At 48.8% G+C, this 23743-nt stretch overlaps 1 protein-coding gene across 4 annotated transcripts in view; it reads left to right on the top strand.

Annotated features, from left to right (window-relative positions):
• PITPNM3 (PITPNM family member 3) overlaps positions 1-23743 on the top strand; it is an 85600-nt gene that overhangs the window by 19572 nt on the left and 42285 nt on the right. For 2 of the 4 annotated variants that reach the window (XM_037126744.2, XM_037126743.2), the window contains 2 exons: positions 7320-7427; positions 22445-22492. In XM_037126744.2, coding sequence (XP_036982639.2) covers positions 7320-7427; positions 22445-22492 — 156 coding nt within the window. Of the gene's footprint in view, positions 1-7319; positions 7428-15467; positions 15525-21307; positions 21395-22444; positions 22493-23743 lie in introns of those variants that run through there. The other 2 variants (XM_053672620.1, XM_053672621.1) reach the window with 2 other exon arrangements.

The raw sequence follows: 23743 nt of genomic DNA, 5'->3' as shown, positions 1-23743 counted from the left end.
AGATGCCTTGAGCTAGCAGGCCAGACACTTGAATTCTTGTGACCCAGGCAAGCTGTCAAGTGAGGATGCTGGACTTTACCTTGATGGCTCCTTTCAGCTCTGAACATTCCAGGAGGCTCCTATTGGCTTTATAAGGACCTGTTGGCAATAGTGCCCAGGACAGTTTTCTGCATCTAAATAACAACCTCTGGGAATATGCATGAGCAGACCAGGACCCTCATCCCTCCCCCCACCCCCCACCACAGGGGGGAATGTTGGCGGGGTTGAGAATAGGGGTGAGGAGGGAGTGGGGGGCACCAGGGTTTATTTTCAGGGCACATCTGGCCCTGGACAGCTTGATAGAGTGCAAAGCGTGGGGGTCCCTCCCTTGGTGGGGGAGGGGAGTCCTCCTGGGTGGGAAACTGGAACTTTTGGGCTGTCCTGTCCTCTGCGTCCTTTGTTCTCTTGCTCTCTCCAAGCTCACCCTGCAGGAGGCTGGGGCCCAGGAGCTAGTCTCTGTCTTGCGGAGACTTTGCTTCTCACTCCAACTCCTCAGCTGCCCAGAGCAGCCAGGAGAGGATGAAGCATCCCAGTTTACAAAGGCGCTGAGGCAGGGCCAGCCTCTGAGAGAATGAGGGCTCATCCCAGCTCTTCTCCTCCTGTCTGGGCTTTTACTGTGATAACACGGCTTCTGGAACCTCACAGGCAGGGGAGAAGAGGGGAAAGCAGTGCAGGTCACAGGGTCAGAAGACCCAGGTTTTCATTAGGGTTGGGCTGCTGACTGACTGGGCACTGTCTGCCCTCAGGCAAGTCGTGAGTCTCTGGGTCCCGGGGTCCCTAACACACAACCCGAGGTAGGGTTTTTTCCTCTCGTGGGTGGAGTGGGAGGATGTCCCTGTGGGAAGCTGGGCATAGGAGCCCTCACTAAGGCTAACCACAGGTGTGACCCTGCTCCTGGCCCTCCCTCTCACTGAGGGTGGGGAGTGGAAGAAAATGGCATGGAGCAGGCCCAAGGGTTTCTGGGAGTGGGCTGAGTGGGGACCCTCCACTGTGTCGGGGCCAAAGAATATTAAAACTTTCCTCCCATCTTCTAAGTTTTTCCAGGCTGGACTAATAACCAAATGAACAGGAGAAAGATCAGAGTAATCCATGTTCATGGAGAATTTACGTAGGCGTGATCATCCCATGAAAATTCCAAAGACAGTGAGGCAACACTGGGTGTAGAAGACACTTTGAACAAAGGAAACAGGGGGGTGGGAACAGAGTATTGGATGCAGAAGTGAGATTGGGTACATGTGCATGTCACTGAGGGGGAGTGGAGCACATGGGACAGGTGCTTCCTTGCTAGGGGCTTAGGAACAGTGGGCCACTGGGTGTCTGGCTAACAGGCACCTGCCTGAAGCCTTTGTTTACCATACTTAATGCAGATTAGGCTAGGGTGACATCCTAAACTCTCCTCCCAAAGTAGGTTTGTCTGTCTGAATCTCTTAGGCAGGAAAGGTGGGTAGGTCAAAGGTTTTGTCTGCATTTTGTTTAACAGTTTAAAATCAATACTCCAAACAGCAGCTTCATTCACAGTTGGTCCTTCACCTGCAATGAGAAAGGGTGGTGGTGGTGACTGTCATGGTGGGTGGGATGGGATGGGCCAGTGTTAAATAGCACCAGGGGAGGGTTAGCATTCTTGTCCCCAGGGGCCCCAGAACTAAGCTAATCCAGGTCCTTGGAAAAACTGGCATCACGGGCTGGATGCCAAGGGTGATGTGCAACATTGTGCCTGCCAGCTGCAGAAGGAGCCATGCTCTCAGCTTCATGGGCTGGAGGCGGAGTCTTCCTGATACAGGACAAGGAGGTTCTCTGCTCTGAAGCCCCATGGATCCTGCAGAAACAGAGGCCCGGGGTAGGAAGAGAAACTTTTCTTGAGGTTCTGGAGGTCATGCTTAAAGGGGTGTATCCAGGCTTTGGTCAGGGTCGCAGTCAGTCTGGAGTCAAGGCCAGGGTTGTGGTGCCTCTGGGTGGAGTTCAGCCTGACACCTAGCCTGGGCAGGGACTGGGGCTCAATTGGGGTGATGTAGATGCAAAGTCTCTGTCCACACCAGAGGTCTCAGGGGATGAGAATTAGCATGCAGGAACAGTCACCAGAAGTTGAAGAGCAGAATCAATAACCAGGACATTTATTCGAAGAAGCCCTTCGTGGCCTCTGTGGGCCCTGATGGGAGGCACATACCACTGTGAGGGGAAGTCGAGCAGAGAGCAAAAGTCTGGTTTGCCTGAATGACTCCAAAGGTGTGTGTGTGTGTGTGTTGCCAGAGTGAGAATCTGAAGGTTGAATGTTGAGAGCCGGGGCAGAGGAGAGGCCCTTAGAAAGCATGTCTGGGAGGCGGGGGGTGGGGAGTAGCTGGAGAGCAGCAGGGAGTGCAAGGATGTCAGGGAGAAGATGAGAAGGCAGAGGGAGAGAGACCCAGAGAGGATGGGAGAGAGGGGCACGTACACACACCCAACAGAGACCCAGAGAGAGTGGAAAGAGAGGCGGTGAACCAGGAGAGAGAGAAGCCCAGAGGAAGTAAGAAAGACCTGTGTGGATAGAGGGGTCTTGAGGGGCAGGATACGGAGAAAGGAAGAGAAACCCAGAGAGTGGGAGAGGTCAAGAAAGAGACTTCTCTGCCCAGAGAGAGGAGAGACACCAGTGCTGGGATAAAGAGAGAGGGAGAGCAAGAGTGTGGAAGCATGACTGAGACCCGCCCAGACAGAGGGACGGATGTGGCTGAGAGCCTGAGAGACACGAGAAATACAAGGACCAACAGGGACAGAGATCAGTGAAAAAGGGATCTGGCAAGATGAGATCTGAGTGGGAAAGGGCCAGATGTCAAGCACAGAGGAACACGATAGGAGTCAGAGAGGAAAACACATTTACTAGAAAGAGAGACAAAAGACCAAAAGAGGAAGATGGAGGAAGGTCATGCCCAAAACTAGGAAGAGAGGAAAAGGTCAAAGATGGTGCAGAAGTAGGCGCACTCAGACTTCAGAGCCTGAAGGGACCCTCGGGGCTCTGATAGCCTCATGTGCACCCCAGGGACAGGGCTCACACATTGTAGAAAAAACAGAAGCTAGGATGTATGAGCACCTGTTGAGCACCTGCTGCATACTGGGCACTGGGCCAGGAGCCCCTGCACACTCATCTTCTTGCATCAGAGTTGTTTACTGTTGTGTTTTTTCACAAATCTTTATTCTCTGAGAATAGAGGTGAGGTTTCAAACTGCACACAGTAAGTGTTCAGGAATCCATTCATTGCAGAATGAACTTTTGAATGAACAAGTAGATAGCTGACTGCTTGTGCAACTGAGCCAGCAGACACAGGCACTCAAACGTGGCCTACAGGCTGACCCTGACTACCCCACTCTGGAGCAGGGCCAGAGTGTCGTGGGGGTGGACAACAGCATTAGTGGTGAGGGCTGGGGCTTGGGTGGTGGGGTCATGATGGACCGTCACCTTAACATTCTGTGATCATTTTTCCACTTCTGTGATCATTTTTAAAATATATTTTATTGATTATGCTATTACAGTTGTCCCATTTCCCCCCTTCATTCCTCTCCACCCTCCACACCCCTTCCCACCCATATTCCCCCCTTTGGTTCATGTCCATGTGTCTTAAGTTCTTTAGCTCCTACACTTCCCATACTACTCTTGCCCTCCCCCTGTCTATTTTCTATCTACTGTCTATGCTACTTATTCTCTGTACATTTTCCCCCATCTCTTCTCCTCCTGTTCCCCTGTTGCTAACCTTCCACGTGATCTCCATTTCTGTGGTTCCGCTCCTGATCTAGCTGTCCTCTTAGTTTGCTTTTGTTTTAGGTGTGGTTGTTAGTAACTGTGAGTTTGTTGTCCTTTCACTGTTCATCTTTTTTATCTACTTTTTCTTAGATAAGTCCCTTTAACATTTCATATAATAAGGGCTTGGTGATGATGAACTCCTTGAATTTGACCTTATCTGAGAAGCACTTTATCTGTCCTTCCATTCTAAATGAAAGCTTTGCTGGATAGAGCAATCTTGGATGTAGGTCCTTGCCTTTCATGACTTGGAATACTTCTTTCCAGCCCCTCCTTGCCTGTAAGGTCTCTTGAGAAATCAGCTGACAGTCTGATGGGAACTCCTTTGTAGGTGACTGTCCCCTTATCTCTTGCTCCTTCTAGAATTCTCTCATTTCTTTTAATCTTGGCTAATATAATTATGATGTGCCTTGGTGTGTTCCTTCTTGGGTCCAACTTCTTTGGGACTCTCGGAGCTTCCTGGACTTCCCGGAAGTCTATTTCTTTTGCCAGATTGGGGAAGTTCTCCTTTATTATTTGTTCCAATAAGTTTTCCACTTGTGGCTCTTCCTGTTCCCCTTCTAGTACCCCTATAATTCAGATGTTGGAACATTTAAAGATGTCCTAGAGGTTCCTAAGCCTCTCCTCATTTTTTTGAATTCTTGTTTCTTTCTACCTTCTGGTCCATTCCATTGATTTGAGTCCCAATTTCTTTCCCATCACTATTGGTTCCCTGTGCATCTCCCTTCATTTCAGTTAGTGTAGCCTTCATTTTTTCATCTAATTTGTGACCAAAATCAACCAGTTCTGTGAGCATCCTGATCACCAGTGTTTTGAACTGTGCATCTGGTCGGTTGGCTATCTCTTGGTCACTTAAAAGTATTTGCTCTGGGGCTTTGATTTGTTCTTCTGTTTGAGCCATAATTTTTTGGTCTAGTTGCACCTGTTAGGTATGAGGGGTGGAGCCTTAGATGTTCACCAGGGCGGGCAACCCAGTCACTGGGTTGTGATGCTGTATGTGGGGGTGGGGTCAGAGAGGGAATAATGGCATTTGCTTCACTCTCTCTCGGATTTTAGTTCCTTCTGCCACTTCCCACAGGCAAAGTGGCCCACAAGCAAAGGGCCATGGTCCCTTCTGGTGCTGGTTCCTGGGTGGGTGGACTTGTGTACATTCTAGGACCTTGTGGGTCTTTCCAATGGATTCTCCTGTGAGGCTGGGAGTCTCTCTTGGCACCTAACCCCCCCCCCCAAGTTTTTTCAATCAGTGCTTTGAGGCTTTATTTCCCATTACTGGGGCCGTGGTCTGTCTCACTGCCTGTTTTGGCCTGGTTTATCTGTCATGAATGTGTGACCGAGGTCAGCCAGCCGCCTTGCACGCACCTTACTGGGTCTGACCATTGCCACCCCGTGCCTGGGGTCTGCCAATGGCCACCTATGCACGTGGGTCTGCCAGCCGCTGCTTTTTCCTTCTGTGACCCCTTTTCACTGGCCGCTGACTCCGCCCCTCTTACTGATCTAGATGAGTGATTGTCAGACTTCTGTACAGTTTAATTTTCTGTCAGTTCTGGTTGCTTTTTTTGTTTCTAAATTTTTTGTCCTTAATTTTGATTGTGTGAGTAGGCACAGTGTGTCTACCTATGCCTCCATCTTGGCTGGAAGTCTCCACTTCTGTGATCTTATTGGATGTTAGTCATGCTTGCAAACACTTTACCTTCATTGCCTCACAGCAATCCTGTGACATAGCCATGAGTATGATCTCATTTTATAGAGGAGGAAACTGAGGCTCAGAAAGCATAAGTTACTGTCAAAGGTCAGATATCTAGCGGGACTGAAGAGTCAACATAACACTAGAACTGAGCTCTTATGTGATCCTGTTTCCTCCAGAGTAGTGGTACCTGGTATTTGTCCATGGCATTTTGGCTGCTGTGGCTTTTGCAAATGTAGCATATCATTGTCCTCCTGACAGCTTACTAGAAAGAGTTGTAGGACCAGAGCTGTTATTCCCATTTAAGAGATAAAAAACAGGAAGAATGGAGGGGTGTGTGTAAAGCACATGCTCACGTGGAGCAGACTCCCAGCTGGAACCCGGGAGCTTAGCCCAGAACACAGTGCTGGTAAGAGATGTCCACTAGTGTCTGGATGGACCACACCTCACTGAGAAAGTTGTCTGGGGGTGAGTGGTGCCTGGCTGGAGCCAAACAGGATGCCCAGGGAAGGACATCAGGAGGACAGATTTCAGGACTCTTGAAATAGTGTATATGAGTTTCAACACGGGCCCTAGACATTGACATTGGGCAAGTTACTGAACTATTCTCTGCCTAAAGTGGAGATAATAATAATTGTATCTTTTTAGTATTTTATGAGAATTAAATGAATTAACATTTCTAAACCACTTACAACAATCTCAGTGCGTAGTAAGAATTTGATGTGTTGTTAAATAAATAAGTGAAATAAGGCAGGAACGATGATCGTCACCATCATTATCCAGAACCCAGCCAGGAATGGGCCCTGGACTACTGAGCTCTAGAGGAAATCAGAACTCTGGACAGCTCCCCGAGCTTCAGCTCCACCCCATTGGTTCACCTGTCAAGGTCTTTGGCAGTGAAATGGATCCCCTCCCTTTACTTCTGGTTGTCATAAGCTTGAGGATTCTCCTTACCATTCTTTAATGTCTATTCTATGAGGGACGACACAAAGCTGTACCAGGAAGCCCTTCAAAGAGAGAGGAGGGCACATTCCTGGGGGGATTGTTTTTGAGGAAATACCTCTTTCTGGGGTGAGAGACTTCACCTGATGTGTGGGACTGAGGGGCTTGTATTCAGTTTGGCTAGGCAACGTGGCCGGCCCCAATGATTTCTCTCAGAGTAATCACTAAGCTCAGACTGGGAAAGAGCCAGGATGGAGACAGGGGTGAAGGAGGGTTAGGGGAGGGGAGTGAAGGCATTGATAAGTTCATAAGATTGCAATGTGGGCTAAGGGTCCCACAGAGCTCGGGGCTTGCTTAGAACCAGAATTCTTCTGCTCTTCCAGTTTCTCTAGAGCTGCCCCTGCCCCACAAAATCCTGGCCACTTGGTACTGATGGCAACTCCCTTCTCACATGAGGAAATAACCATGCTGTCTCTCATTTATGGCCACCTCCGTGCACCAAGACCGTCATACCCATTATTTCTTTTAGTCCTCACAGCTCTGGGAGTGAGACATTTCCAGTCCTATGATAGAAAAACTGAAGCTCAGAAGGCAAGTAACTTACTCAAAGAGACATTGCTAGCCGTGGAAAAGATCCCCCCTGCCCCAAACACACTTCTTTTTAAGAAATACTGTTCTCAAGGATAACAGTGGAAACTTCTGTGGGTTTTTTAGCCTCTCTCATGACTTTACTGCAGTGGAAAATTCCTGAATATCTTTAAAAACCTGTCATAACTATTGACGCTTCAACTCAAAGAGTGAAATACGAACTTTCTCGGATGTAAGCTTCTGTCAGGGCTTCCTGTACCCAGCCCTCCCTGTTCATGCCCATCTCTGCTCCTTTCCCCAGAGGAGGTGGCTGAAGGGAAGAACGCCATCCTCATCGGGATGAGCCAGTGGAATTCGAATGACCTGGTGGAGCAGATGGAGACCATGGGCAAACTGGAGGAGCACCAAGGTGAGGTTCTGCTTCTGTCATGGCCGGGCTGTGTACACGTGTTCCTTGCAGGGCGGGTTGAAGGGCTGGCCATTTGGTGCTAGGACTTGGGTCTTCTATGAAGAGTCATTTGTCTGGGCACTTCCCCTCCCTGAGCCTGTGACCCCTGAATTCTGGGACCTGCAGGAACCCTCGTGGGGACCTCTGTGGGGTTTTCTGTGGCAGAACAGTTCCAGGGGACTTCAACAGAACATCCTTTGTCTCTAGGAGCATGAGTAACTTAGGGTGGGTGGTGGGATCTAAGCCCTGCCAGGCCGATGATGTTGGAATCTTTATTGAAGTGAGGTGGCAACTGGAGGAGCCTTTGAGAGGGCACAGAGGAGGGAGGCAGCAGTGGGGGTTGTGGCTTTTGGGGCTGAGTTGGTGAAGAGGGAGTATGTGGCTGGAAACTAATCCCTGAGGCTTTTTATGGAGAAGAGTCTTGACCAGGAGATTAATCAGCAGACAAAGCAGGCATATCCTGTGAGGCACCCACCCATCTGTCCATTTGCCCACACTGCATCACTAACAGAACGTCTGTTCAGGATCTACTGGGTGTAAAGTGCTTGTAGGAGGGACCAAGGGTGACTAAGCCAAGACCTCTGACATGTGATGTGTCTCACAGTGTAAGTCAAGACATAAGGGAGTTGGGCTTCACCTGAGGGTTATTGGGCCCAGAGGGGAGAGGCAGGTATTTTGGAAGAAGGGAGGAGAGGGGGACTCAAGGAAGGTCTTGACAATGAAGCCATAGACCAGGCTTTGAAAGGCAAGTGGGGGATGTAACTGAGGTGACATATGGGGAAACTGAGGCTCGGAGAGGATCTGTACATGATTGTAGTGCACCTGGAATGAGGCACAGAGCTAGGGCTAGAACTGCTCAGGATCTAGGGTGCTAACCTCTGTACGTGCTGTCCCAAGGCCAGTTTTTTCTCTCCCTCCTCCCCACCCTGTGTATCACTCCTCTCATTTCTCATCTTCTTCATCTCTCCTTTTCTTCCTCTCCTGGCCCTGTAATTCCTCAGTCATGGTCTGGGAAAGGCCAGCCTATCAGGAGCTGTTCAGTGAGACGGTCCGGGCCCAGCCCAACAGAGAGACGCATCTCGATGCTGGCCCCCTGGTTGCCGGCTGTCTTAGCTGTAGGCTCTGCTTCTTTCCTCACCCCCATCCTGCCTCCTTGGTTTTCAGCCCTCCCCACGCCGAAGCAAGTGCCCACGCTGAGAAATGGACAGGGCGGGGATGAAGGTTCCATTTTACAAATGAAGAAACCCAAGGCTCAGAAAAACTCTGTCTGGCCCGAGGTCCTCCAGGTTGGTGGCAGCACCATGCTGAGATCCCCCGTCTCTTGATTCCCAGACCAGGGCTTCCCCTCCCATAGTTCTGGGCCCCTGCAAAGTCAGATCCAAGAAACCCAGAGTCTTCAAGGAAACTCTCTGCAACCCCCGGCCACTGCCACATTCAAAGGAAGGGCAGACTCTGAGTCCGGTCATCAAGGCGAGTCCAGGAACAACTGCCCAGTCTTCACAGGCACATGTTTGCAGATGGACTCTTGTCTGCTCTTTCCTACGCCCCAGGATCCCTGGAAAGGGCCCAGAAGGGGTGCTGAGTTCCAGGTGCTTCCCCAGAGCGGTGCCTGGTAGCCATGAAAAGACAAACCCAGACTTGTATTCGGCACCCATCTGGTCATCCATTTCCCACCACCACCCTCACTTGTCTGCCAAAAAATGTCTGACTCAGACACAGTGTTAGATAAGGAGTGGGTGATGGAAAGGCACTGTGACTGGGAGAGCAGGCGGGCAGGAGGCAGAGGGAGACTGTGGGAGAGGCTGAACAATGGCAGCTTTGGAATCAAAGAGGTCTGGGTTTGGAGGCTCACCCTGTCAGTCTGTGGCTTCAGGGCCAGGGAAAGTCACAACACCTCCCTGAGCCTCAGTGTCTTCATCTGCAGAGTAGGGCTAGTACAAAAGCTGTGAGAATTTGAAGAGCTAAACTTGCAAATTGCATTCGATAACAGGTCGTTAGAATGCTGGAAGAGGGAGAGGAGAGTGGACGGTTGTGCACAAGTATAATTCTAGCAGATGCTTCCTGGTCCTCATGAGAGGTTGGGTCAGGGGCTGCGCTCTCCTGAGCTGAGAACTGTGGCTGTTTCCTCCCAGCATGGAATGGGGAGCAGGAGGGAGAGAGAGGAGAGTGGGAGAGGAAGAGGGAACCAGAAGTGTTTCCAGCTCCTTCTGAATCTCATTCCCTGGGGCATTCATAATGTGAATTCCCACAACACGACGGAGCACACACATTAATTTCATTCATTTCAGCAGTCATTTATAGAGTCATGACAGAGGCTCAACCCTGTGCTGGAAGTGGAGTGGGGGAGAATAAGCAGGAGTGGGCTGGCATTGGCACTCTCTCAGGAGCTCACAGCAGAGAGGAAGACGATGTAATCAGGCTGAGGAAGGGGCCCAAGGAGAGGCTCGGGGGCTCTTTGAGGGAGAGGAAGGTCTGCAAACACTTAGTGGGAAAGGCTAAAATCAAAACTGGTGGTGTAGATAGAGCTCTGCCCCTGCCTCCTTCAAGTTTTCTCCTCTGAAGCATGGGGCTCGACGCTCTTTTATGGCTCAGGCTCTGGCCCATCACAGCCCCTTCGGCACTGAAGCCCAAGCCCGTGTCCGGCTAAGACCTCTCTCCTGGGTCCTGGACTTAGATTTCCAGGATCCTCCCACTTACCTTCACCTGGGTGTTCCAAGGACTCTTCACGCTCTACAAGTTCCTGCTAAACCCTAGTTATATTTTAGTCCATCTTTTATATCCTCAGCCATTTAAAGCGTATGTTAGCGTATGGCGCTTTGAGACTGTTCTGCTTTCCTCAGTTTTGGAGGGTGCTCATCCTGGCTGTTTGTGTATGTGTGTGTATGTGAGTGCATGCTGTGTGTCTTGGATTTTGTTTCACTTTTGTATTGTGAGCTCACCCAGGTCCCTCCTTTGTTCGTGGGAGTCGCGTGTGCTCTAGGGTATGGACGCGTACTTCTAGGAGACTGGCCTCGTGTGTCTGCTGCGCCCGAGTGTCTCTCTAACCCTGGGTATGCTATATGCTCAACTTACAGTTTAGTGTTTCCATTCTAGAGGAGGGCTATAGATTTAGACCCCACACCCGTATGTGGCAGAAGCTTAGGGTTTTAATTACTCACGTGTGACTTCTTTCTTTTTCGCCATCTGTGAGAAGTTTCTTTGCTGCATCCCCAAAGGAGCGGTACTTTTCTGAACTGCCTTTACAGATGGAGCAGACCTTCAGCAATCCCTGCTGTTCTGGGGGCTGCACTTTAGCTCCTCGCCACCTCCCACAGGCTGAGGCCCAGTCTGTGGAGTTAACGGTGTGGGTTTCAGCCTCTAGTCCTCAAGCCTCTGCCCATCTGGATCTTCCATGGGTCTCCTCCAGCTCAGCTCCTGCTTTCTTCCTGGGTAGCAATTCCCTCGTTGCTTCTGGCACTCGTATATGCTCCATTCATTATTCTGAGCTTGGTTATATATTTTACATTTTGGAGTAATGTATTTCCCAGTGTACGTGTGGTTTAATGAAGGGGATCCTGTAGCATCGGTTCAGTTCATTTTATTTATTATTTTACAATTGCATGTGTTGTTATTTTTATTTAATGTTTTTAATTTGGTAAAATATACACAATGTAAAACTTAACACTTTAACATTTCCAAGTGCGCAGTTCAGGGACATTAAGTATATTTATCTTGTTGTGCAACTATAAATCATCCATTTCCAGGACTTTTTCACCATCCCAAACTGAAACCCTGCACTGCTGAACGTGAGTCCATTCCCTACTCTCCCTGAGCCCATGGTTCCTGCCCCTCCACAGTCTGTCCTATCACTTTTACTGCCCCGGGACCTCATGGAAGGGCAGTCGTCCAGTGTTTATGCTCTGAAGTCTGGTTTGTTTCACTCAGCACAGTGTCCTCAAAGTTCACCCATGTTGTAGCACGTGTCAGAATTTCCTTCCTCTTTAAGACTGAATAATATCGCTTTGTGAGTATCTGCCATAATTTGTTTATTTAGTCACCTACTGGGGGCCATGTTTCCGCCTCTAGCTATTGTGGATAATGCTGCTATATAGTACACACTAGTGCACAAATAGTCACCTTATTTTTGAACACAAAAATTCTTACTGCAAACAAAGTCTCCCTTCTCTACTTTCCATTTCAGACCTTACTGCTGAGTTTAGCAACGTGGAGGGTGTCTCTCTAGCAATAAATCGTATTATGTGTTATTGCTGCCACTTGGCTTTTATTTTTCATTAATAGTAGATTTTGGAGAGCTTTTCCTGTGGACATATAGATTCAACTCATTCTTTTTACCTGTACTATAACCTCTACAATGGATGGACCACCATTTATTGAACCATTCTGTAGTGATAGACATTGGAATTTTTCATTATTTAAAAAAAGCTAGGTGGGTTGAAAGCATAAGCATCGGCAGCTGTAATAGATACTGCCAAAGAGCTTTCCCTGGAGACGGTGCAGATTCACGTTCACACCAGCTGTGGACCAGGTTAGCCATTTCTCCACGGCGTTGCCACATTTGATCTCATCACATTTGAACATTTCACCTGATTGGTGGGTGAAGATACTTTTCTGTTGTTTTGTTTTGTCTTAGTCCGATTGCTAGTGAGATTGATCATCTTTTCATAAGTATGTTGAGCAAACGCCTTTTCTCTTTTCTGAATTTCTTAAACATGCTTTTTTGCTCGTCTTCTGTTGGATTATGTCTTTTTCTTATTGCTTTTTTAGGAGTTCTGTACATATCTCCTGGATATAAATCAGTCGTCTGCTATATATTTAAAATATTTGTCTCTTAAGTCATGCCACTTGGCTGAATTTTTCTTAGGGCTAATAGTTCGTCAGTTGGCTGTCGAGTTTTTCGGAGTGTCGTATCGTTCTCAAATCTTCACAGTTCTATTCTTGCCAATACATGCAGTGCTTGCTTGTTTTTCTTGTTAGATTGCATTGCACAGGATCTCCAGAGAGATGCTGAGTAGCGGGAATGACAGCAGGCTTTCTTGTTTGATCCTGATTGTAATGCTGCAATCCCTCCCTCCTCCTCCTCCTCATTCTTCAGTTAAGCATACTGAGGTATATGAGTTACATTCCATAACATTTGCCGTTTTTAGTGTATAGTTTTCACTGCTGTTTCTTAAATTCCATGACCTCCTCTTGGGTTTACTTCCTCTTTGTACTAGACTATCTCTTTTCAGATATTCTTCCAGACAGGAACTGTGAGAGTAACTTTCCAAGTCCTTGCATTTCTAAGCATGTCTATATTTTGCTTTCTCATTTGAATGCAAATTTGCCTGTGTTCATAATCATGTTCCCAACTAGCTCTAAAATTCCTCACGGCCCTGGCTGGGTAGCTCAGTTGCTTAGAGCGTTGCCCCCGTATGCCACGTTTGTGGCTTTGGTCTCCGATCAGGACACATATAAGAATCAGCTGATGAATATATAAATAAACGGAGAAACAAATCGATTTCTCTCACTCTGTCTCTCTCTCCCTCCCCCCACTTCTTCTCTGTCTCTAAAGTCAATAAATACAAATTTCAAAAAAGATATTCCTCATGGCCTTCTTGCATTTATTGTTGTTGTTGAGAAGTCTGAGGTAAATTTGTGAGTAAACTGATTTTTTTTCTTTTCTTGAAGCTTTACATTTTAAAATAGTTATTCTTTTTCTGAAGTCACCAACAATGTTTGCAGATGCGGTTCCATAGCTTGTGATGCCTGTATTAGGTGGACTGTTTCTTTTTGTTTCTTCACATATTTCTGTATGTTTCCTCCTTCCGAAACTGACCTTAGTTAGACGCTGGAACCATGTCTCACCCTGCCCCAACTGTTCTGATTTCTCGTCCTTGCTGCGATCTAGAACTATTCCTCTTTTCTAACCTAACAAACTGCTCATCAGTTTTCTCCTTTTCAGCCGTTTCCATGCTTCTGGTCAGCTCTTCTGTGGAGGGTTTTGGTTTTTTAAAACAATCTTTGTGTGTGGGTAACCAGCTGTACTAGCACCATTTATTAAATGGCTATTCTTTCCCCCATTGAATTGTCTTGACGGCCTTGCCAAAAATCAATTGATCATAAACATATGGGTTTATATCTGGACTCTCAGTTATATAATCAGTTCTGTGCTGCTGATTATATATGTGTATATATATATATACACACACATACATGGATATATAGTGATATATATGAATATATATGATATCCATATATATATCTCCTTCTGTCAGTACCACATAGTCTCGATTAGGCCCTACATGTAGTAAGTTTGAAATCAGGAAGCGGGAATCCACTAATTTTGATTTTCTTTTGCAAGTTTGTTTTAGCTACTCTGTATTCCTTCCATTTCCATTTGAATTTTAGAATCAGTTTGTCAACTTCTGCAAAAAATCATCTGGGATTTTGATAAGGATTGTGCTGAACCTGTAGATCAATTTCAACAGTATTGCCATGTAGACAATATTAATCTTCCAATCCATGAACATTGGATGTCTTTCCATTTATTCGTGTCTTGTTTAATTTCTTTCAGTGATGTTTTATAGTTTTCAATGTATAAATCTTTTTGTTTTGTTAAATTTATTCTTGAGTATTTTATTCTTCTTGATGCTATTTTTATTTGAATTATTTTCTTAATTTTATTTATGGATTTTTAATTACAAGTTTATAGAAACACAAGTGATTTTGTATGTTGATTTTGTACCCTGAAACTTTGCTGAATTCACAATAGCATTTTTTCATTTTTTGGAGTGAATCCTTAGGATTTTCTGTATGTAAAACCTGTCATCACCCTGGCTAGTATGGCTCAGTGAATTGAGTGCCGGCCTGCGAACCAAAGGGTTGCTGGTTCTATTCCCAGTCAGGGCACACGCATGGGTTGCAGGCCAGGTCCCCAGTAGGGGGTGTGCGAGAGGCAACCCCACATCGATGTTCATTTCCATTTCTTTCTCCCTCCCTTCCTCTGTCTCTAAAAATAAAAATAAATTAAAACATCTTTTTAAAAAAGAGCCTGTCATCTCCAGATAGAAGTAGCTTTACTTCTTCTCTTTCAATCCAGGTGCCTTTTATTTCCTTTACTCACCTACTGGCTAGGTCAGCAGGTATAATATTGGGTAGAGTGAGGAAAGGCAACATCTTGTCTTATTTCTGATTTGAGGGGAAATGGCTTTAGTCTTTCACCTTTAAATACTCTGTTAGTTTTTGTAGTTGTCTTCCATCTAGTTGAGGAAGTTTCCCCTTATTAGAAGATTGTTGAGTGCTTTTTAAAAAATTTCTCACCTGAAGGATATACTTATTGATTTGAGAGAGAGAGAGAGAGAGAGGAGATAGAATGAGAGATATTGATTTGTTGCTTCCTATATACACCCTGACTGGGTATCAAACCTGAACCCTAGGTATGTGCCCTGACTGGGGATTGAACCTGTAACATTTTGTATGTTCCGTAACATTGGTGTATGTAACGACATTCCAACCAATTGAGCCACCTGGCCAGGGCTGTTGAGTGCTTTTATCATGAAAGGGTGCTGGATTTTGCCAGATGCTTTTTCTGCATCAGTTGAGATGATCACATGGCTTTTGTCCCTTAGTCTATTAATATGATATATTGCATTGATTAATTTTGGTATGTTGAACAACCTTGCATTTCTGGAATAAATTCCACTTGTTCTTTGCCATGTCACTAATCTTTTATGCTCAGGTTTACATATCTCTTCCAGAATAATTTATACTCACAGTCTATGAGCTGTCACTTATGGGACTATTTACAATCAGTGCTCTTCTCGTTTTTGAAACAGTCAAGGCCACATTGTCATTGAGGAGAAGGAAGCAGCCACTGCCTAGGTGTCCCTGATCATTTCTTCTGACTTCAGCTTTCCAGAGAGCTCTTTTTCCTTCATTCAGCCCCTGACTCTAGCTTATGTCCTTGTACCTAGATACGTGGTTCTCAAGGAGTGGTCCCTGGACCAACAGCATTGTGTCACTCCGAAACTTGTCAGGAATCTAGACTTTGAAGCCCCATCCCAGTGAATTAGAAACTCCGTGAGTACAGCTCTGAACCTGCATCTTACCCAGCCATTTCGGTGATTCTAGTGCTTGCTAAAACTTGCCAATCAATTATTATGACGCTAAGTTGGTTCAAGGAATCCACAGGTCCATTTCCCTGTGCTCCCTTCAGTCATCAGGTTCAATCTTCCTCCCACAGTGTTGGTTTTCCTTTGCTATTTAGCAATATTTGGATGTGTACTCCACTTTATATTTGCAGTTCCTTTTTAGTCTATGTCTGACTGATGTGATGTGTCTGTTCACTGCAACCTGCTACCATCTAATTATTGGGGAGGGTAAAAAAATTACTGGGTAAGGTAGAAAATGGTGCAGGGCAAATTGAGTCATTAACTCCTGCTTTATTCCTCTTGGGTATGTTCAGCCTTCCGGGGTGTCCCGCTCCTCAAACACTCATCCTTTCTCACACCTGGGGACACATGCCTCTGCAAAGAGGACACAGGCAACACAAGCCTAGCACAAGCGAGGGTTGGGGGAAGGGCCATAGCACCTGGATCCTCTACAGTGGAAGCCCAGGCAGTTTCGAAATCTTCCTTTGCTCCTGTATGGTCTCCACCTATGAGCCTGCTGTTCCTTCTGAGCTATGCACACCTTGGGCACAGACCTTCCTATGCAGGGTGGAGGCTATGGTTCTCTCTCTCTTGAGTTGGCTTTATGGGCACTTGACTTTGGCAGTCACACAAGGCTCCATACATCATGGGGTCTCACACTTGCATTTATGTTCTGCCATCTTAAATTTTTTAAATAATTTTAAGCAAGGGCTCCACATTTTCTTTTTTAAAATAAAATGCCTTCTGCCTTCTGCCATTTTTGGGGATGCCTTATAATTTCTGGTCTGCTAAGGATACCCCTTTTTATTTTACAATGCTACAAAAGATGAACTAATAGAAAATGTACAATGTCATTTTCTAGGGATTTGGGGCAGGAGAAAATGGCTGGATCAGGTTACAAGTTTGCCATCTTTATCCAGCCCTAATACTGGAATGCTTCTAAAATGTACATGTAGTCAGATCATTCTGCTATGGAGTTTGTAACTAGGTCTTGATTGCCTACAAAGTGAAGTAAAAATCCCCAGCCTGGCATGAACCCCATCACAATAGCTCTTTCTTCTAATACTTATAATTGCCCGGGGACAATTATAAATTAAGTTTGGCATCACTACAAAAATCAAACAGCCCCGGAATGGCTACCATGGGGATATTATCAAGGGTCTGTCTGATCATTGCTAAATCCAGTGATCCCAAGGTTATCGCTGACTCTGGTATTCATGACTTCTGGCCCATACCTCTCCTCCTCTTCTGTTCACCCTGTGTGCCAGATGAATGCCCAGGGGCTGCTTGCTCATCTTCGGGCCCACTTGAGCTATTCTGTTTTCTGCCTTCACCCTGCTTTTCTCCCGATTTCATCTATAGCCCTCGCAATCCTAGGCACTTTCTCAGGGAGCGCCCTGATACCGCAGCCTCTTCCAGACCAGCTCCTCCATGCCGAGCACTGCTTAGTTGGGCTGTCCTCTGTAGTGGCGACCTACCTGCTCACAGTTTGTCTTCCTGGGTGTGTGCTCTGCCTCTCTTTCTGAACCTGAAGAGGTGAGGGGCTCATGGTGCATCCATGCATGCATTCTCTCCCTCAATTACGCATTCAGTGCACACGTGCTGCTGCTTACTCTGTGTCAGACCCTGTGCCGGCCGGTGTTAGGGGCGCATCGATGACTCAGAAATAGACTCAGAATTGACCAACTCCCAGACTCCGGGGCGGGGCAGATATGGCCCAGTGAGCAAATCGTTCTAACAAGAGTGGAAACAAAGGGTAGAGGGATCCAAGAGGATGTGAAGCTTGAGCCGAGACATGAGGAGTTAAAGAGGCTTTCTGGGTCTCCAGAAAGACCCATGAGGGTGTAGCAGGCAGAGAGAGCAGCAGGTACAGCAATGGAGAGGGAGAGACGAGAAGGCAGGAGAATTTGGGGAACCACACAGAGTTCATCTTGACTGAAGTTGGGGTGCGAGGTGTTGGCCTGGGTGTTGGTGAAAGGGGTGGGGAGGTCAGGGAGAAGAGGAAGAGTGGGAAAGCTGAAGGTGAAGGCCTTGGATGTCAGGCAGAGGAGATGGGCTCTTCTCAGGAGCACCCCTAGGGATCTACGGGACAGTGCGAACAGGGGAGTGACAAGTCATTTTTTATTTTCATGTTCAAAAAGACTTTATTTATTTATTTTTAGAGAGAAGGGAAGGGAGGGAGAAAGAGAGGGAGAGAAACATCGATGTGTGAGAGAAACATCCAACTGGGGACCTGGCCCACAACCCAGGCATGTGCCCTGACTGGGAATTGAACCAGTGACCTTTCAGTTTGCAGAATGATGCCCAACCCACTGAATCACACCAGTCAGGGCCAAGCCAGTTTTTAGAAAGATTATTCTGGAAGCCAGTGTAGAAGATCATAGCAGGGGCCAGAGAATGAGTGTAGAGGGGGTTGTGATGGGCTGGGTGAGGGGCGAGGAGGGTGACCCTTGACCCTGCAACTCAGCAGGGGCTCAGTGTTTGGGGAACAGTCTGAGCAGGGGGCAGTGGGGGTGTTCCCTTATCAGCCTTACTCCATGAACTGAGCTAGCAGGCTGGGCCAGAGCCTGGCTGGCTGGGCTCCCGGAGGCCTGCAAATCCTGGGTCCCACTACTCCCATCCTGCCAGGCATGTGAGTACCTGGTATATCAGGGGAGGAGTCCCAGTTTCTTCTTCCTGAATTGCTGCCCCAGCAGCCACCCAGCCCGCCCTTGGGGGCAGGAAGATGCCCCTGTTTCAGGTGTTTGGTGAAAGTGCTTCTGATCTTAGCTGCTCATTTCGCCTCTTGGGTAGCTCCGATTATTGGAAGGGGATTGGGAAGAGGAAACATGAAATCGCCCAGGAAACCACTAGAGGAGATGATGCGGCTCTGATGCACAGGGCTGTGGGAGTTTGGGACATGCAGGATTAGCGGGCTGAGCCTGGGGCAGGCGACCAGGGCCCTGCCCCCATTCCCAGCCTTCTCTGTGTAGCTGCCCTGGCAGCTTCAGCCTGTGAAGAAAGCCCCAGCTGAGGCGAGGCTGTGGGGCCCAGAGGCCCTGGAAAGTTCCAGATCAAGTGGGGTCTCATTTAGGCCGTAGCTGAGCCAGTTGCACATTTGGTTAATCACCCTCGTCCTGGGAGCCTGCTAATCAGAAAGTCGGTTCTTAGCTGACTCCTCCGCTCACTCCCTCACTCCACTCAATTGCTGGCTGGCAGCTGGAGGGAAGCTCAGGCTGGAAGCACGGCTGGGGCTGGGGCTGGGGCTGGGGCTGAAGCCGGGCAGGGAGGCAGCTTCCTGCTGTGCTGGCTCCACACTCACCTTGTCAGCCAGCAAGTTCCTTCCTGCGCAGTTGGTGGCCTCAACAAGGGGGGGGCAGCCCTGCCATCTGGATGCCTGGCCCAGGCTTCACAGCAGCAGGGACGGAGCTGAGGAAACACAGGCCAGTCCCGGCCTCAGGACGCATGTCACCGGCACTCCTTGCAAGCACCCCCGTCTCCACACCCATACCCCCCGCTCCTCGGCCCCTCATCTGCCTCCGTGACTCCCCAGTTCAGGAAACATGGCCCAAGCCTCCTGGGCCATCCCAGGGAGCCCTTGCTCTGGGAAGCTCCGTACCCGCACCAAATAGGGGCAGAGGCGGGGTCATGGGAAGCGTTCTCGGCAGAGTTGGGGGGTCACAAGGGGCTGGATCTAAATAGTGGGTAAGTGACTTTGTCCTCCCGGGCCTCCGTCTTCTTACCTGTGAAGGGGCCTCTTCTGCACAGGTGTGAAATCGCAGGGACCCAGCAGTGGAAGCACAGGGGGACATGAAGCTCCCACATGCCATAGACGGCCTTGCCTGCTCGCACCGCTGCGCCCAGCTCCTGGGCCAGCACCCAGCCTGCTTTCTAACGTGGCCCCTTCTGTCTGTGTAGATGCCGCCGTGTGAATCCTGCACACTGACCTCACAGGGGCACTCCCTCCTGGCTCCTTCCTCGGAGAACTGGGGTCCTTGGAGAAGCCACGGACACCTACATGTTTTAGGGAAACTCAAAATTGCTGAGGAAGCTGGGGAGGCCCGACCTGGTATCTGTAGATTCTTCAGAAGAGATGGTGTTACGAGGCAGGAAGATTTTATTTGTTTTTATAGAGAGGGGGAAGGAGGGAGAGAGAGAGAGAGAAACATCAGTTGGTCGCCTTGCATATGTGTGGCAGAGTTCAGCCTCCACTGGGCAGGTGTGAATATTCAAGGCCCAAAACATGCAGTGCACTGGGACCAGGCCAGGACTCCTGGTCCAAGGGGCTCCTTCAGGCTGCCGGGCCTTGAGGGGCTCTGACGGAGCTGCTGACCGATCGAGTTCCCAGTGGCTGGGGTCTCGTGAGGGGGGCGTCTGGGGCCTTCACTCCTTAGAGTCCAGCCTCACTGTGGACACAGGGAGCTTTCTAGAGGTTTGGGCTTAGGTCCCTTTCTGAGGTTCTCAGTTGGGTGGGGTGAGCACCAGGCGGGCATCTGAGAGGGAAGGGAGCTGACCTTCATTGAACCTGAGTCTGTGCTGGCCCTTGGGACCCAGAGCTGACTTTTGAGGACAGGGGTCCTTAATATTGAGGTTTCTGGAGAGGAATTAAAACCTCATGAGGGGGGGGGGTGCCAGGGTTGGTTCTGAGCCCAGTCTGCAGGATACAGTGAATTCGAAAGAGGAGAGTGGAAGGAAGAACAGGTAAAGGTGGGCAGGCTGTGCTGTGAGTGCAGATCCAGAGACATGGGTGTGGCCACTTCACGGGGATGCTTGCTTGTCAGGCTGAGAATTTAATGACCGGGCTGCCCTGGAGTGCTAGGTGTAGAAGGATTGAACTGAGGAAGCCAGAAGCAGAGAAATTCAACAGGCCAAAGTAAATGCCAGGGAGGTGAGTATCTGTAGATTACTGTACTTATCATTTGCTGCGGTGGGTGTGCAAATCAGAAGGTATACCTCACAGGAAGCAATCAGGCAACATCAGGAAGCCTTGAAGGTTCCTGTCCCTTGGTGCGGAATTCTCCTTCTGTGGACGTATTTTAAGGAAATAATAGAAAATGCAAAAAGAGCCCCAACCACAAAGATGTTCAATGAAGCAGTAATTACAATGGTGCAATTTAGAAACTTTCCACCAGTGGATAATTTTAAAGTCAGCAACCCTGCCTTGTGTAGCCCAGTGGCTTGGGCACTGTCCTGCAGACCAAAAGGTCACCAGCTTGATTCCTGATCAGAGCACATGCCTGGGTTGCAGGCCAGGTCCCTGGTTGGGGCACATATGCCAGGCAACCAGTTGATGCTTCTCCCCCTCTTTCTCCCTGCTTTCCTTTCTCTCTAAAAATAAATAAAATATATTAAAAAAAATTTAAAGTCAGCCATGATGTAGCCACTCCATAGCAAATGATGTAGCCACTGGAATGATGTTTTAAAGGTTTTGCAACTTTATTAGAGAACCATTTATGCTTCGACTTGGAGTACAAAATGTGTATTTTGTGATTCTTCATTGTATACGATGCCTTCCATGAGTCAGCTGTTGATCTATTTTTTGGAAATGCAGAACATAAATGACACACGGTTGCTGCCTGCGAAGAGCTGATATGATCTCAGCAGGCCCCAGAGTGCCCACGGAAAAAAGACGGAAGGAACGACATAAAGTGGGATCAGCGGTGGCATTATAAGGGATTTTCCTTATTAATGTTTCTTACTGTTTTCCAAATCTTCAATGCGAAGCTTATACTACTTCATAATTATAGGAAAAAAGCTTCCCATTAGGAGGAAGAAGCTATTCTGATACTCCAGGGAGATAGGACGCAGTTCTGTATCTGGGTATGTGCGTGTGTATACGCAGTGTGCCGCTGCGTATTGGGCCCTGTGTATGTGCTCCACTCATTTATTCACTCAACAAATATTGGGAGGCACTGTTCTAGGCCCGGGACACGGCCGTGAACAACACAGAAGTACCTTCCACTGTGCAGTCTGTATCTTGTGAAGAGGGAGGGGGTGTTGAGGAGAGAGGAGGCAGACCCCCAGCACCCTGTGACTGATCACACGTGGGGGCAAAAGAGGGAAAGGGCTGTGGCCATCTCCTAGGCAGGGGTGGGGCGGGGCGTGGGAGTGGTGTCTTCATTCAGGTGGGGCCTGGGGAAGAGGGCAGCTCCAGACCCTTCCTGGGGGCCTGGGGAGAGTGAGCTACCTAGAATTGTCCAGAGCGGATGCCCAGGAGGCAGTGGGGGGTTTGGATCAAAAACTTAGAAGAGAGGGCGGGACCAGAGATGGAGATCTGGCTGTTGTCTGCATGGTTATGGTGTTCAGTGCTGCCCGCTGTGGGGAGAGCAAGTGTGCAGAGGACAACACAGGTAGGCAGCTGCTTCCTGGAGGTGGGAAGGGAGGAGGTGCCGGAGAAGGCCGAGGAGAAAGGCAGCCGGTCCCCACCTCCCCAGGCAGTGGGGTCACGGTGCTATGCTTTGTCTGGCATGAAGAACCAAGAGCTTGTCCTGGCCGGTGTGGCTCAGTTGGTCGGAGTGCCGTCCTGAAACCAAAAGCTTGCGCGGGTTTGATTTCAGGTCAGGACACAGACCCAGGTTTGGGGTTTGATCCCCCGTCAGGGTAGGTATAATCCTGGTCTCGGCATGTAGAGGGAACAACCAGTTGATGTTTCTCTCTCTCCCTTCCTCTCTAAAAGCAATGAAAAAAAAGTGAGGATTTTAAAAAGAACAACAAAGAGCTAAGTGTGGCAGAATGGGACAGGTTATTAGAAGGTGGGAGACGCATTGCCCACCCCCAGCTCGGGGAGCGAGGGTGTGGAATGGAGGGGCAGAGGCGGTGTCTGGCCAACGGTGGTGGGGCGTCTGCTCACGTTTCTTTCTTTCTCTGCAGGAGAAGGGAGCATGCCGTGCACGTCCAGCATCCTCCAGGAAAAACAGAGTGAGTTAAACCTGTCCCCAACCCCAGGCGTCTTTTCTTCCCCTTGGATGGGTCCTAGTTCCATGGGCCTGGGGCCTCTCTGTCCACTGAGAGCCCAGGGGGTGGTAGGGTCTTCACCGCTGGGCCTGCAGGCAGGATTGGCGGGCCTGGGGCCTCTCTCTTCCCCTGCAGCTGAGCCCCGTGGAAAAGTACCCACACACTAAGGCATCTGTGCGGCAGAGCCAGAGTGAGGGCCTGAGGCCAGTGGCTGGAGGCTGAGCCCAGCAGAGCAGATGGGCCCTTGGAAAGCCTCACGTGTTGTTGACATGTGGGTAGAGCGAGGGGAGAACGGGAATGGAGAGCAGGCCCTCCGGAGCCTTTGATGCCGTCTCCTTCGGTGACACAACTACCAGGTACCACTGACGGCGACACTGTGGTGACAGGTCAGGGGCCCCTCACTGGGGGTTATGCCGGGGTGAGGTCCTTGCATCCCATCACTCATCCCCTCCCAAGGCCTTGTCATCGTTCACGTCAGACAGATTTCCCCAGGCTCCTTCCGCCTGCGTTTTCTCAGGGTGACCAGTGCAGTACTCACGCAGCAAAGACTTGGGGAAGTTGTCCGTTCGCTGGCACAGTAAACTCAGGACATAGTTCTGGAGGTTTGGGATGAACGTGGTGGGCACCGAGGCAAATGTCTTTGTTCTGGGCAGAACTGAGTTTCACGTGAAGCTGGGAGAGGGGTCTGTGCGTGTGTTTGGGAGGAGGGTGCAGGCTCAGAACTTCCCTTACTTCTCTCTCCTATTTTGATCTGTGGTTGTAGCTTTGGGGGTAGAGAAGAGGAAAAACGGTTTCCCTTCTGCCCTTGTCAGTTCTTCCAGCTGGACTAATGATGAAATTGACATGAAACAGATCAAAAAGAAAAACTGACCAAATTTATTACATATGTACCCACAGGGCATCCTTAAGAATATGGGACCCCAGGACACACTGGGCAGTTGAGGCTTATATGCTATTTTGGACTAAGGAGAGGGAGGCGGGGTCTGGGACTTTAAAGGGAAGGTAGGCAATTCTCAGGCAGATGATAATGAGCAAAGGTGTGGTGAACAAATTCTTGAATTCTTTCCGGACCACCCAGAACGGGGGGGGGGGGGGCAGGGACTTGGCCGGTTCCTCCCTGTCTCCCACCGAGTTCGCACTACGCTGAGGTGATGGCTCTCTCCCTTTAGGCAGGTTTTCTATTTAAATTCCTTTAGGCAGGTAAGTGAGAAGTAA

This window comes from Artibeus jamaicensis, unplaced genomic scaffold (assembly GCF_021234435.1).
Source record: "Artibeus jamaicensis isolate MK-2021 breed Jamaican fruit bat unplaced genomic scaffold, CSHL_Jam_final contig_777, whole genome shotgun sequence".
Classification (NCBI taxonomy): domain Eukaryota; kingdom Metazoa; phylum Chordata; class Mammalia; order Chiroptera; family Phyllostomidae; genus Artibeus; species Artibeus jamaicensis.
Note: the sequence above shows the minus strand (reverse complement) of the source record. Positions and strands in the feature narration are given on the sequence as shown.